The following is a 13,434-nucleotide window of genomic DNA, read 5'->3' as shown; positions in this document are numbered from 1 at the left end:
CTTCCTACCTCAGTCCTCTCCGGTGGGCTCTGTCTCTGGAGTTCATGCTTAGCTGGACGCGAGGAGATTTAAACGAGGGAAAGGGGGGAAAAAAAGAGAGAGAGAGGGGGTGAGAGAGAGGGGGGAGAGAGAAGAGAGAGGAGAGAGGAGAGAGGAGAGGGGAGAGAGGAGAGGGGAGAGAGAGAGATATCCTCCGCCGTGCTGGATCAAACTTAATGTCTTTCCCTAGTCCATCTTTGAAAGAGAAGTGGTAATACCACCTGGATGTTCGGATATAAATCCCCTTGCAAATAATAAATGGATTAATAATAACAAGGTATGAAGTTCTTTTTATAGAAAAAAGGAGAGAATTGAAACTAAATGCGGCAGTTAGACAACCATTTTGATAAGAGGATAATTGAGGCGACACTGGTGTATAATTAGAGGATAATTTATGCTATATCCACTTTTATTCCACCTCCCAAAATAAACCCAGTCCATAATCATTACAGGCAAATTGTTCTGAATTTTATAGCAGCAATTTGAACAAAGTACTGCAGTTAATCATGGGAGATTTTTGTGTATTCCTGATTAGAAGTCTAATTGCCTCCTTCCAGAAAGTAAAAATAACTGTAAAACGACTCTATTTTTATCATTAACAATGTTGACAATAAAATAAAATCAACTGGAATTGTAATCTAAAGACAAATTTAGGGCGCAGGCACTTTTTTTTTTTTTTTTTCCTTGGGTCGTTTATATCCTAATCAAGCTTTTTGCCAAAACCGCCAACCGCACGTAGCCATTTGCATATATTTGAAAGCCATTACGGGAGCTGCCGCTGCTGCGTTCAGCGGGGAAAAAACGCGCTGCGCGTCGCTTCGCCGCAGCGAAAATACCGCGCAAGGAGGCGGGTGGGGGGGGGCGGGGGGGGAAGGAGGGGGTCGCGTGGCGGGGGATGCGCGGTTTGGGGGGAAGGGGTGGCGGGGGATGGGGACAGTCGCTCCCCTTTTCCCCACCCGCGCGGGGCGCGCAACGCGCGCGGGTGTGGAGGGGGGGCGAGGGGGGCGGGCGCGGGCAGCGCGCGCGCCGCCGGCTATGACGTCAGGGCCCGAGTGACCAATGAGGGAGGCGCTGCCCTCCGGAGACGAACCATTCGACTCGCGCGCGTCCCTGCCCTTCAAGTCGGAGCGCCGGAGCCCCAACTTTCCCGGCTCCCACCTTAAACTGCCCCCACCCTCCACGCCCCCCCCACAAAAAAAAAAAAAAAAAAAACACACAACCAAAAAAAAAAAAAAAAAAAACACCAAAAAACAACACCCACTCCACGCGCCGGGGGGATGAAGGAAAAGAGCGGCGCAAAAAAGCGGCGGGAGTAGCCCGCCCTCCCCCTTCACACACCCCGCACACCGCCCTCCCCTTCCTCCCCTCCCTCAGTGAACGAGGCCCCTCGCACAACGGCTCCTTGGAGAGGAGGGGGGGAAGGAAAAAAAAAAAGGCGGAAAAGAAAAAAAAAAAAGAAAAAAAAAAAAAAAGAAAAGAAATTAAATTAAATCACCGCCGCCTCTCCAGCGGTGCCGCGGCGGGTAAGGGGAGCGGCGGTGGCTGGGCAGAGAGGAGGCAGAGCGCGGGGGGCGAGCCGGGGAGCACCGCGCTCTCCCTCCCAAACTTTGATGATGACCATGACTACGATGGCTGACGGGCTGGACGCGCAAGACTCCTCCAAATCCGCCTTCATGGAGTTCGGGCAACAGCAGCCGCCGCCGCCGCAGCCGCCGCCGCCGCCCCACTCCCAGCAGAGCTCGCCGGCGATGGCTGGAGCCCATTACCCGCTGCACTGCCTGCACTCCGCCGCCGGCTCGCACCCGCACCACCAGCATCACCACCACAGCTCGCCCTACTCCGGCAGCGCCGGCTCCTACAACCACCGCTCGCTGGCCGCCTACCCCTACGTGAGCCACTCGCAGCACAGCCCTTACCTCCAGTCCTACCACAACAGCAGCGCGGCCAGCCAGACGCGGGCGGACGACGCAGGTGAGCCGGCACTGCTTCCCGAACCCGCTGCCAGCTTCTCCCCCCGTTCCCTCCATCCCCGGGCCTCTTCCCGGCCCGCCCCCCCCCTGCTCCGGGCACCTGCATAACGACCCCCGCCGAGCCCCCCGCTCCCGCCGAGGCAGGCGCCGGCCCTCGGTGCGCGGGACGGCGGGGAGAAAAGGTTGGGGGTCTCCTGTTTCCGCGGCCTCTCCGCGGGCCTACGGCCGCGGTACTGGCAGCGGGGCCGCCGCGCTCCCTCCGCGCCGGCGGCGGCTGCCGGCGGCACCGCGGCGCTGCGCACCGGCGCCTTCCCCGCTCGCCCCGCGGCCGGCGGCGAGGGGCTGCGCTCGGCGCTCCTTTGTTACGGCGGGACCGGCTTTAGGCAAAATTCCTGCTAACACCTGAGGAGTGAAAGTTTCCAGGCGAGCGGGTCGCATTCCGCTCGGGGGCCGTCTGATTTATGTATTTCTTTTTTTTGCAGGGAGACGTACATATCCATCCAGAGGGGCACGGGAGGGGGGCGGGGGGGGGGGGGGGGTGGAAACATAGTTAAAAGTCTCGGACTGGTGATTCACTGACCACCAAACTGGCGACGCGAAGTCAATTAGCCGAGTAAAACCTGGATGGCCCTGGAACAAGGCATACCTCCGCAAAGCCGGCGCTGCTGTTTAAATTTTTAATTTTTTTTTTCTTTTTTTTTTTTTTTTTCCTCCCCGGGAAGAAGGCGAGCGTGCCCACTATGCCCGGACAGTTGTTTTTTTTCCCCCGTAGCTCCCAAGCAGCAGCTGTGCCGCGCGTGCCTTTAAGGAGACGCAGCCTGTGCCTGCGCTGCGGCGTTGGACAGGCGTCGGGACAGGCTTTGGCGCTCTTAGGAGCCGTGGCAGCCAAAATACCCGCGTTTAACAGTTGAGGAGGGTGATGTTTCAGCTGTGTTGTTTTGCTTGCAGATCAGCAAAAAACCACAGTGATTGAAAACGGTGAAATCAGATTTAATGGAAAAGGGAAAAAGATTCGGAAGCCTCGAACCATTTACTCTAGTCTACAACTCCAGGCTTTAAATCATCGCTTTCAGCAGACTCAGTACCTGGCACTTCCAGAGAGAGCTGAACTGGCAGCTTCATTAGGACTTACCCAGACACAGGTAATTACTGGGAATCCCAAATCACTGAAATCCTGCTCGAGCAACAAAAGCCAAGCAAAGTATGATGCTCTCTAAACATTTTGGCCTCTGCCGGGAACGGTGGAAAAGGTAACGCACACGGTTCCCATCTCTCTGTGCTAGGACTTACCTAATGCGCGACAGAGATCGGGCTACCGCAGAAAGAGCTGAAAGCGCCCTTCCCTCAGCCGTCTGCGAGTAAGCGCTCCCTTTTGATGCCGCGCATAACGTTTTAAAATTGCCTATATTTTCGGATAATTCCAGCACCGAGATGCAATTGCCCAGCTGTGAAAGGAGAACAAAACAAAGGCAAGGAAGGAATCGCTGGGACCTGAGGTAGAGCTAAAAGCAAAGCTGTCTCGTAGCAACCTATATAGGTAGAGGGGAAGCAGGAACGCGTTAGGAAATACCTGTTAAATCAATAGTTAATTCACCCTGGATGACTAACGCAAATGCAGTGGTTAGCCTTGGGCAAAATGTACGGAAGGTGATAATAGATCTGAAGATCAAAGACAGCCGTGTACAAAATTATGGCAGGTTAAGCCATAGTTAAGTGTGGTTGGAGTAGCTGCGCCATTCTGCTAATTTAAGCTTGAAAGACATATGAGGCATTACGGCTTACCCGGGCTGGGGTTTGTGGAGAAGTGCATGGGATCAATTCGGGCGAAATGTTATCATGTGGATCTATGGGCTTAACAAATAACTTCAGGATTCTATCAATGTCATTGGTAACAGTCTCTTCCAGACAGCCATTTTTAAATACTCAGCAAACATTAATGATGGAAACGGGCCTGATGGTTTTGCAAACGGGATTTTAGTACCCGCAGCATGCACGCTCTGTCTCACCGTTGTCTCGCTCTCTCGCTCGCATGCAAAGATTTTTTGGGGGGGCCCGATCCTGATCTTGCAGCTAGAGGAGAAGCCTTGCTTATCCCCTAACATTATGATTGCAAAGTTCGAGCGGTCAAATATGCGTGGGGAATTTGTTTTCTTTGTTTGATTGATTAAAAAAATCCCCACATTCTGCATACATGTCTTATCTATATATAATTTCTGCAATAAATCTGATCTGCCAGTGGGCCTGATCCTTGCACACCTCCCTATTCGGGAGTTCTGCTGGCTTAGGAGCAGGATGAGACCCAAAGCAGTGTTGATACACTATTACTTAGAGAGAAAATAAAATTATTCTTTCTTTAATAATACATTTTAATATAAAGCCGCAATCCTGGTTCCATTATGCCTCCTCCCCCGCCACATCAGCGTGGTCTGCTGGATCGTGAGGATTTCAGAAGTGCAGTTTCTTTGTAAGATGCCCTTTGTCTATTGGCTCTTGTCTCCTGGCACAAAATCATATGATTGCCCATGTTTGACAACAGTTTGCCCGAATGATCAAATGACCTCCAAAATTCTGAATGAGGGGCTAAAACAGGAGACCTCGGAGCATGTGGTCTCTTCCAGCCATAACAATCTGGTCTGCCCGGGGAAAACAACATCCTGGGTTAAAACCTGCATCCCTCTCGATTTCCAGCTCTGCTCTGCCTCCCCTTCCTTCTCCAGCTGCATCCAAAGCCGGAGAGCAGCCGTAGCTCCCACTCCTTCCCTTCTCCGCACCCCCAGCTCCACACCCGACTGTCGTGTTCCCTCAAGACTTTCTCCAGATTAGATCCCCGGCCCCAGGGGTCTTCCCTGCTGTGTCCTGGGCGCTGACGGCAGCCTAATATCTAACGCGTTTCTGTTTACAGGTGAAGATCTGGTTTCAGAACAAGCGCTCCAAATTCAAGAAGCTGCTCAAGCAGGGCAGTAACCCCCATGAGAGCGACCCTCTGCCCGGCTCCGCTGCCCTCTCCCCTCGCTCTCCAGCTCTGCCTCCAGTCTGGGACGTTTCAGCCTCTGCCAAGGGAGTCAATATGCCTCCAAACAGCTACATGCCTGGCTATTCTCACTGGTATTCTTCTCCACATCAAGACACAATGCAGAGACCACAAATGATGTGAATTGTCCAAGAGAAATAATCTCCCAAGAACGCCTCGTCTCGACATGGCAAGAAGTTCCCCTGCTTTGCCAAGCCGTGCCAGCTAACAGGCTCTGTGTGAACTTGTAGATGCGGCAAAGAGACAGAGTGGCTTTTTTTTTTTTTTTTTTTTTTTTTTTTTTTTTTTTTTTTTTTTTTTTTTTTAAGTAACCTCAGCCATTGATCTTGAACAGAAAGACACAATTTTCATTCTGGCGGCACAGAAGACACTACTCTTTAGGATATTTTCCTTTGGACTCCAAGGCACCAGCCTCTTTCTCTGTGGAGTATACGTCAAAACAAACTTTTTACAGGCTTTGCCCACAAGAACCTGAATCTACCATGGCAGCCGTTTTTACTTGTTTAATGAGCTAAAGACATTACATGATGAAAGAGAGACTAGTCAAAGCTCCTTCATTTTTATTCACCAAATCCGGACTGGGGAAAGGATTAAAAGACGGAAGAAGTGATTTAAAAATAAATAAATAAATAAAATGGGGGGAAAAAAAAGGAGAACTGGTTGAAAAATGCAAATACACTGTAAGATTAGAACATTACCACGAAGCAAAATCTGCATGCTTTCTCAAAATGTAATGGGCTGCGGCTCAGAAGAAACCACCGTCTCTCACTGGAAGAGCCCCCTCATCCGCACAGACCCGCACCCGCACACAGCCGGACAGTCTCCCGAGGACGAGCAGTAAAGACAGAGCGAGGGATTCGCGGCCAGACCCGCCGCCGCGGGCTGGGGAAGGAAGGTTCAGCGCTGCCCGGCGGCAGCCTCAACCACTGAGCGAGAGGGACCTTTCCCCGAGCAACCTTTCTGTATATATTGTTGAATTTTAGTTGTACATATACTTTGTATGTTTTTGTCTTCTTTCATATATAGAGTAAAAGCCACAAAACGCCCGCCTAGCTCCTATTTCTCTTCACCTTAGCGGATCCCCCACCTGCCCCGACTTGCCCCCCCGATCAGTCCGGGCAGAGGGATCCTCTGCCCAGCTTGCCTGAGTGCCCAGACACCCCTAACCAAAGCATATATCCGCGAGCAAAGAAAGAAAAGACGAAGTGGGGTGGGGTAGCTGGTGGTTTAGTTGGTTTTAAGACTACGACTTAAAAAGACAGGAGGTACCGAGTCCACAAAGATACGCCTAGACGAAGTTCCTAATCACCCGGCCATTTCTGCTGCGATTTTACTGCTCCGCTGCTTAGCTGAGCTGAGCTTTCCCGCCGAGGCAAAGCTCAGAGCCCTGCCTTTCTTCCCAAAGGTTGGAGACTCCAAATTATTAAGAAAGGAGGCGCCCTCCTTTGTTTTAAAGAGCAGACAATGCAAGCTGAGGAATGTTTTGCAAAGCCCTGAGAGGTGCCCAGGCACACAACACGCTGTCCAGCCAGCTTCAGCCGCACCGGCTTGTGGAAAGCACAGCAACTACTGACAATGAAAAGCCTTTTCCTCATCCAAGCTGGGTGCCCCATACTGCGAGAATTAATGGCTAGAGACCTGGGCATCCTTCAAATTATGAACCTTGAAACCACTGAGCCATTTATCAGAAGTCAATAGAGATCCTCAGAGTGCTCCATATAATGACAGCTACATACAGTCGTGCAAAAGGACAGTCACTATAATTAGACACAAAGCAAAGACTACTTACCAATATACCAGTTTTTGGGGGGGTGTTTTTTGGTTTTGGTTTTTTGTTTTTTTTTTGAGCAACTTCCACGCTCAGTCAGTCTTCAGAGTGCTTTAAAACCGATCAGTCTTGTCATTTTCTACCATTCGTATTGTTACATTAGGAAAAATGTTTTCTTTTCTTTTTTTCCCCTTCCCACTGTGAAACTTTGGGTTCAGAGCTCCCCAGGATCAATTCTGAACAAAGCCTCCAGCTGCAGTGCCATCCAATTTGAAGCAGACATTGGGGACAATTTAAGGTTTTTATCCACAAGAAGGTTTTTTTCCATTCTCTTAAATGCAGCCATAATTAGAGTAATTTTTCATGTAGCCCGCTGATTACAGCGTTTTTACCGTCAAAGATAATTACCTGTAATTTTCTTCCACTTTTAATACTAAAAAGCCATCTTTATTTAGATTCAGGAACAGGAAAGGCGAAACAAAAGAGGAAAATTATTCTGTTATTCATACACAAATTGCAGAGACGTAGGGCCTAAAATTGAAAATTAACCAAAATTATAATGCTGAAAAGAATGGAAGAGGCTTCAGAAATACAGCTGGTAGTGGGGCTCACTGAATTATTCAAATGACACCGGAGAGAAAGCTACCGTACATTTAAACCAACAGCATTGTGTGCATCTTTCAGAAAACCCCGCTCCGCGCCCCTTTCCCCCCCACCCCGCGCCGGCCGCTGTGCGGGCTCCCCCTCGCCCCGCAGAAGGGCGGCGGGTGCCCTGGGGAGCGCGTCCCGCAGCCCGGGGAGCCCGGCCCAGCCGAGCCCGGCGGGTCCCGGCCCCACGGCCCCCGCAGGCGCCTTAACCCTTTCGCTGCCCGCGCCCAGCGGAGCCGGCGGCCGCGGTCCGGGGGGCGGGGAGCGGGGGGTTCGCTGCCTCTCGTGGGCTCGCGGGGGCTCGTCCTCCCCTGCGCGCCGCGCGTGGGTGCCGGTGCGGAAAGCCTCTGGATGTGTCCTGCCCTCCTCCCCCGCGAGAGATTCCTCAAATAGGCTCCGAAAAAGCCCGGACGACAAGCAAGCGAGCGAACGAATAAACGATAACAATAATCAGAGAAGCCCCATTAGCTTAGCGGCGTGGGAGAAGGTGGGAAAGGCAGGCCTTCTCGGGAGCGGGGTGGGAGCGAATGGCAGCAGCGGCTCCCACTCGCGCGGCTGCCGCCCCGGGAGACTCTCGTGAAACAGCGTCATCTATGGATGGAGCAGCGGCAGCTCCCCACGCCGGCGCCAAACCTGCCGCCGCCGGGCTCCCCCGCCCCGGGGCCGCGGAGAACTGCGGAAAGGCGCCCTTGCGGCCGCCCCGCCGCGGGCGCGGGCGGACGGGGCCGGCTCGGGGCTCGCACGGTTTCTCCGGCGGCCGCCGGCTCCCGCGCCGCCCCTCCGGCCGCCCGTCGGGGCTCCCGCCGCATCCCCGCCCCGCGCCGCCCGCCGCCCCCGCGGCACGGAGGGAAAGGGGGCGCTGATCTGACGGGGTCCGGGCCGGGGAGGTGAAACCACCTGCCCGAGAATGACCGCGAATGTGGGGGAGCGAAGACGGAGCGTGCCTCGACGGGCGCGGAGCAGTCACAAACCAACCCCAAACCCAAGCGAGCCCCGAAACTTACCCCTCTGAAAATCTGCTAAGCAAGGATCGGGGTCTAGAAATCTGTACTGAACAGAAGCAGTGGAGAATATTTTTCTGAGTCTCGGGGCAGAAGCTCTTTCTCTATATTCTTGGTTGAGTGAGCACATCCAGGTGTGAAATTGTTTGCACACCCCAGCACCTCTTATATTGCCAGCAAAATTAGCTGTTATTACTGTCACTGTTTAGTGATGGTTAGCTTGATAAAAAAAACCTGCTGTAATCAAGACCTGGCGCATCTTTGCAAATTACAGATAATTGTAAACGTCCAGATTATGATAATAGCATCCTAATCCAGCCTGCAATATAATTATTACAGAGTGTTACATCTGAAACTGTCCAGTAGGGCTAATTCAGCCATTATTTAGACCCTATTTTTGCACTGCAAATGGGTTGCTGAGTTGAAAATGTACGATTGTAATTTCACGGGGCACTCAATGAGTAATGGTATAGGGAGGGAAAAATACAAAAGTGAAATGTGAACAGTAGCGATCAAATCAAACTCTGAAGGACAAAAGACTGTTTGATTCATAGGGAATGAGAAGAGCGGGAATTAAGAAAATAGCAAATCAGTGGTCTGCAGCGTTACGTGTCCAAATCTCAACGACTGCGAGCCTGATGTGCAGTCAGGGACTGCTGGTTCGGTTCCCGCCTGCATCAGTCCGCCTCTCGGCTCGGCTCTTCCCGGCAGCCTCTCCCCAGCACCCGAAGCATCCCCGAGCTCCCCACCCATCCCCAAAAGAGGGCTCTCCATTGTCTTGTGCCTCCTCTCAGGTGACTTGAACGTCACTTTCGGGCAAGAAGCCTCGGGAGCTTCGGAACCGGGCGGAGTGCGGGACGCCAGCGCCTGACACACTCCGCGGCGGGCTGGGGAGCCGGCGCCCTTTTGCGCTCCCGCGCACCCGCTGGACCGATCCTCAGGGGTCCCTAGGGAAATTATCACAGAACTGACTCAATTATAATTAATTAATCAAAAGAGCCTGGCTAACAGGACTACCTGCAGCTAGCGAGGTTAACTCACTGGGCTAGTTGGCTTTCGACTCCTGATTAACTTTTATTAACCCTGGACACGAAATACACAAACCCGCTCCGTTTTTTAATGACCTAAATCATCAAAGAGCGGCTGCCGCTCGAGCAGTTAGTCTCCGGTTAGTCTCCGCAGGGTCCAGATGGGAAGAGGCTCCTCCACGGGCAGCAGAGCTGCCGCCCCAGCCCTTGGCCTCCCCCGACGGCAGCCGCTCCTGAAGCCCGTGGTCTTACTCTGCGCTCTTTCCTCCATGCGAATTAGTAAAAACCAGGAGAATAAAAGAAAGCTCGGTGGACAGCGCGAGGCGAAAGCCCTATAAAACGCGTTGTACGATGCGTATCGAGGAGACCGTAAGGATCTCCTGGAATGGAGGCCCAGCTCCGCAAGCAGGCAGATGATGCCGCTGCGGAGCACGAATCCTGGTCAGGATCCAGCCCGGAGAGGCTGGCTCAGCCATCCTGCAAAACCCAGGCTGAGGTTTCGAACAACTTCTCCGGGAGCGCCGAGGGGCAGGAAGCAGCGGGAGAGGAGCGAGCAGCCACCCCCAAGCTCCTCTTCGCCAAATGCTCAATGCGTCGCAGGCTCTGGCCGGGGCCGGCGCTCTGGGCCCTCACCTGAAGGTGAATAAGGGGGTGAGCGAGCCGTGAGTTTTACCCGCGGCCTTGAAGGTCGTGTCAGCGGAAGGCGTTCTCACAGACAGCATGGGCGAGGGTGCGTGGCGGGATTTATCAGGTCTGTATTCCAGGCAGATAAACTATTGTTTATCCTTCCTGAATCGCGTGTAAATAGACACGCCACCGAACAAAGAGAACCATTTGACTGATGCAACACTGATTCTCCCTTTAAAAAGAGAGAGAGAGGCTTAAGGTAAACTTCACGTTTCCTATTTTCACGGCTCTTATCTGACCTATAAAACAGGTTATTGAGTTACTGCAAGCAATCGCTTTAACGACTGAAAGCAAGAAGAGGGGGTTCCCACACCCCCTCCCCCGCCCCGATTTTCCTGAAGCAATAGATCTCCTTTCCGTAATCCACAACCAAAACACCTAAAGTCTGTCAGTCGCAAAACTGCGTGGCAGAAATCTTTAATTGATGCCACATGTGGGATGCACTCTGGGGACACAGCGCTGCCGGCGGTGGAAGGGGCAGGGCGCGGAGGCCCGCGCAGGCAGCGCGGCCGCGGGGGAGCGAGTGCACGGGGGAGACCGAGGGGAGTAAGAGGGCGACAGGAACGCCTGACAAGCGGGCTGCCCTGCCCCGGTGACAGGTTGGAGGAGGTGTTTTTTCTTTCCCCGGAAAGGAGCGGGAGGGGAATCGAGGAGCCTGGGGAGGAGGCAGCACTTCCCGGCCTAGGGCTCTGCCCGCGGGCGGTGCGGGCAGATGCCCGGGCAGGGACGCGGAAGGTGCTCCTGCCGCCACCGTGGCTGGGGGTGGCGGGCACTGTGTGTGTCTGGGTGTGGGTGATGTAGGGCTGCGTCCCCGCCGGGGGCTAGCGCAGCCTGGGGTGGATGTACTGTGAGTGTGAGAGCCCCATGGGTGCAGGCGGTGTCAGGAGCTCTCGACCTGGGGAACGGGGGGCTGCAGGCTGCTCTGTGCGTGCGTCTGTGTGTCTGCGCGACTGTGTGTGTGTGTGTGAGTGTGTGTCAGGCCCTGTGGCTCAGCCCTGGAGCCGCTCGGCACCCACAGGAATGTGGCTCCTCTCGGCTCCCCGAACTGCCCGGGCTCCACATGGAAGTGGCCGCCAGGAAAACAGAAGGGAGGGGAAGAGGGGGAGGGGCGGGGAAAGCCCCGAGCCAGCAATCCGCCGAGCCCAAACCCAGCATCAGACAAAGGACAGTTCATGCCATCCTTCTCCCGGGGAAGCAAGGGGGGAGGCCTGGCCAAGCTAGGCTCCCTCCGGCCGTCGCTGGAGCCCAGGGGGTACACCCAGGTGGGAAGAGGCGCCAGGGTGTGCCTGCCTGGGTGTGCGGGGACAGAGGGAACGGCAGCATCCCCCCCTGCCCGGGGATCTCCCGGAGGGGCGGGCGGCCGTAGACCCAGAGTGTTCACCGAGGCCGGGGCCACGCGACGGGCATTTCTTACCCTCTCTTGGGGAGAGGTGCCAGGCTTTGCCCGACCTGCCCAACACCAACCCGCTCCGGGAGGAGGAGAAATTAAGCAGGGAGAGGGACCGGCATGGAAACCCAGCCGAGCTGACTCGGCTGGCTTGGAGAGGCGAGCGATGCCTAGTCCAGCGGCCGCAGTGTGAATTCCCGTCTCTGCCCGGCACGCTGCTTGCCGGCACTTCGTCTTCCCGGAGCTGCTCCTGCGCTGTCCTCCCGGGCCGTCCCGGCCCCGGCAGGTTACCGTAACCCAACAGCCCCGCGGCAGCTGTTCAAAGAAAGGGGTGGGTGGACCCACCTGGGAAATGGACTTCCACCTCCTGTGTCCAAACCTTTCTGTCAAGAGATGTGACCTCCGGTAGGGGAGAATCTCTTACTGCAGGTTGAATGCTTGTCTAGAGGGAAATAAGGAAAAGAGCGGAAGAAAGTGAAAGGGTCGAGTTTTTAAAAAAATCTTTGCATAGGATGGAAGTGAGCAGAAGAGATGAAGCCGAGCTTTTCGTCAGCTCCAGAGTCGAGGAAAGTCCCTGAAACCTTGCGAGTTAAATGAGCAGGAGCCGGTCACCAGAAGAGCGGAAGAGATGGGGAGCGGCGGGGCACTGCGGCCGCTCTCCGGCAGCGGGCAGGGATGGGCAGCCGGCGGCGGCCCCCGGCGCCCTGCCCCCGGCACCCCCGCACCCTCCCCGGCGTGCAGGGAGCACAACCGAACAAACTGGTCTATTGTACTGCAAGACATTTACCAACCCCCAAACCTGTTACAAAACAGCAAACCCGGGCTTCTTTCTTTGGGTAGAAAACTACGCGCACCACACTCATGCACACGCACAAAACATGGCAGGCGGGAGAGGAGGGAGAAGAAAGGAGGGGGAGGGCGGCGGGGAGGAAGACTGGAGACAGGTAAGTGCGCCCCAGGGCAGGAGCGTGCCTTTTCAGGCCTCGCCTCCCCCTCTTCCAGCACTCTCCCCGCCAGCCTCAGCTGCCAGAGGGGCACCTTTCATCTCGGGATCCTTCCGGCGACGCCTTTGGCACATTGACTGCTGTCGCCGTACCCCGCACGGCCGTGAATTACCGCTGCCCCCTAGGATGGGGGTCCCCGTGGGAACGTGCGGCGCCCCGGGGCCCCGCGGGCCGGGATTTCTACTGAAAGAGAGCCCACGCTCCGTGCGAGTGGCTCGCGTCAGTGGGCAGCGCTCCGGCCATCTCGCCCAAGCACTGGGCAGCGCTAGCAACTGCTCTGACGCAAGGTTGTTTTGTTTTCTTTCTTTCCCCTAAATCGTGTAGAAATAAAACGAAAACAATAAAAGTACCTCTGAAACGTTCCTCCTTCAGTCGAAGCCGTCGCAGTCTTTTAGCAGGAGCGAGGGGAGAGGGGCCCTCATTTTATTCTTTTCTTATATTTAGTGGCTCCCTTTGACGGAAACGTAATTTGTATAATTAGCCGAGCGCACACGGGCGACTGATGGGCTGTGGAGTGTGCAGCTCTCGACGCTAATTGCTCTCAGGAAAGGATTCAGGGCGGCTTAAGGCGAGAGATTCTCTTTCTCGCATCAGGATGGGCAGCTTTCCCTTCAGCTTAAAGCACTACGCAATAAGATGTACGCAGTCTTGCCAGAGCCCCTGTCCCAGCGCGGAGAGAGCACCGCCGGCCCTCGGCTCGCCCGTGGGTACCTGCGAGGGGCAGATCCTGCGGTGGCACTGGAAAGAAATGTGAACTCCCAGCTCCCATCCTCTTTCCTCACTTTCTTTCTGCAAGCAAATTAGTATTATATATATATTTTCCCCCTCTTATTAAGGGAAGAAGGGGTAATTTGGAAACGTTTCTCTTGGT

The 13,434-nt window shown here is 54.6% G+C and overlaps 1 protein-coding gene across 1 annotated transcript; it reads left to right on the top strand.

Moving 5' to 3' along the window:
- Nucleotides 1-1,539: 1,539 nt before the first annotated feature.
- DLX6 (distal-less homeobox 6) lies at nucleotides 1,540-5,279 on the top strand. Its single transcript, XM_040069774.1, has 3 exons — nucleotides 1,540-2,010; nucleotides 2,958-3,151; nucleotides 4,912-5,279. Exons 1-3 carry the CDS (start codon nucleotides 1,650-1,652, stop codon nucleotides 5,161-5,163), a joined length of 807 nt encoding a protein of 268 aa, XP_039925708.1. The 5' UTR covers nucleotides 1,540-1,649; the 3' UTR covers nucleotides 5,164-5,279.
- The last annotated feature ends 8,155 nt before the right edge of the window (nucleotides 5,280-13,434 follow it).

This window comes from Hirundo rustica, chromosome 1, assembly GCF_015227805.2.
Source record: "Hirundo rustica isolate bHirRus1 chromosome 1, bHirRus1.pri.v3, whole genome shotgun sequence".
Taxonomy (NCBI): Eukaryota; Metazoa; Chordata; class Aves; order Passeriformes; family Hirundinidae; genus Hirundo; species Hirundo rustica.
Note: the sequence above shows the minus strand (reverse complement) of the source record. Positions and strands in the feature narration are given on the sequence as shown.

Coding starts and splice junctions, on each gene's coding strand:
- DLX6 (XM_040069774.1), top strand. CDS start 1,650: ATGATGACCATGACTACGATGGCTGACGGGCTGGACGCGCAAGACTCC. Junction 2,011..2,957: donor GACGCGGGCGGACGACGCAG/GTGAGCCGGCAC, acceptor TTTTGCTTGCAG/ATCAGCAAAAAACCACAGTG. Junction 3,152..4,911: donor TAGGACTTACCCAGACACAG/GTAATTACTGGG, acceptor TTCTGTTTACAG/GTGAAGATCTGGTTTCAGAA.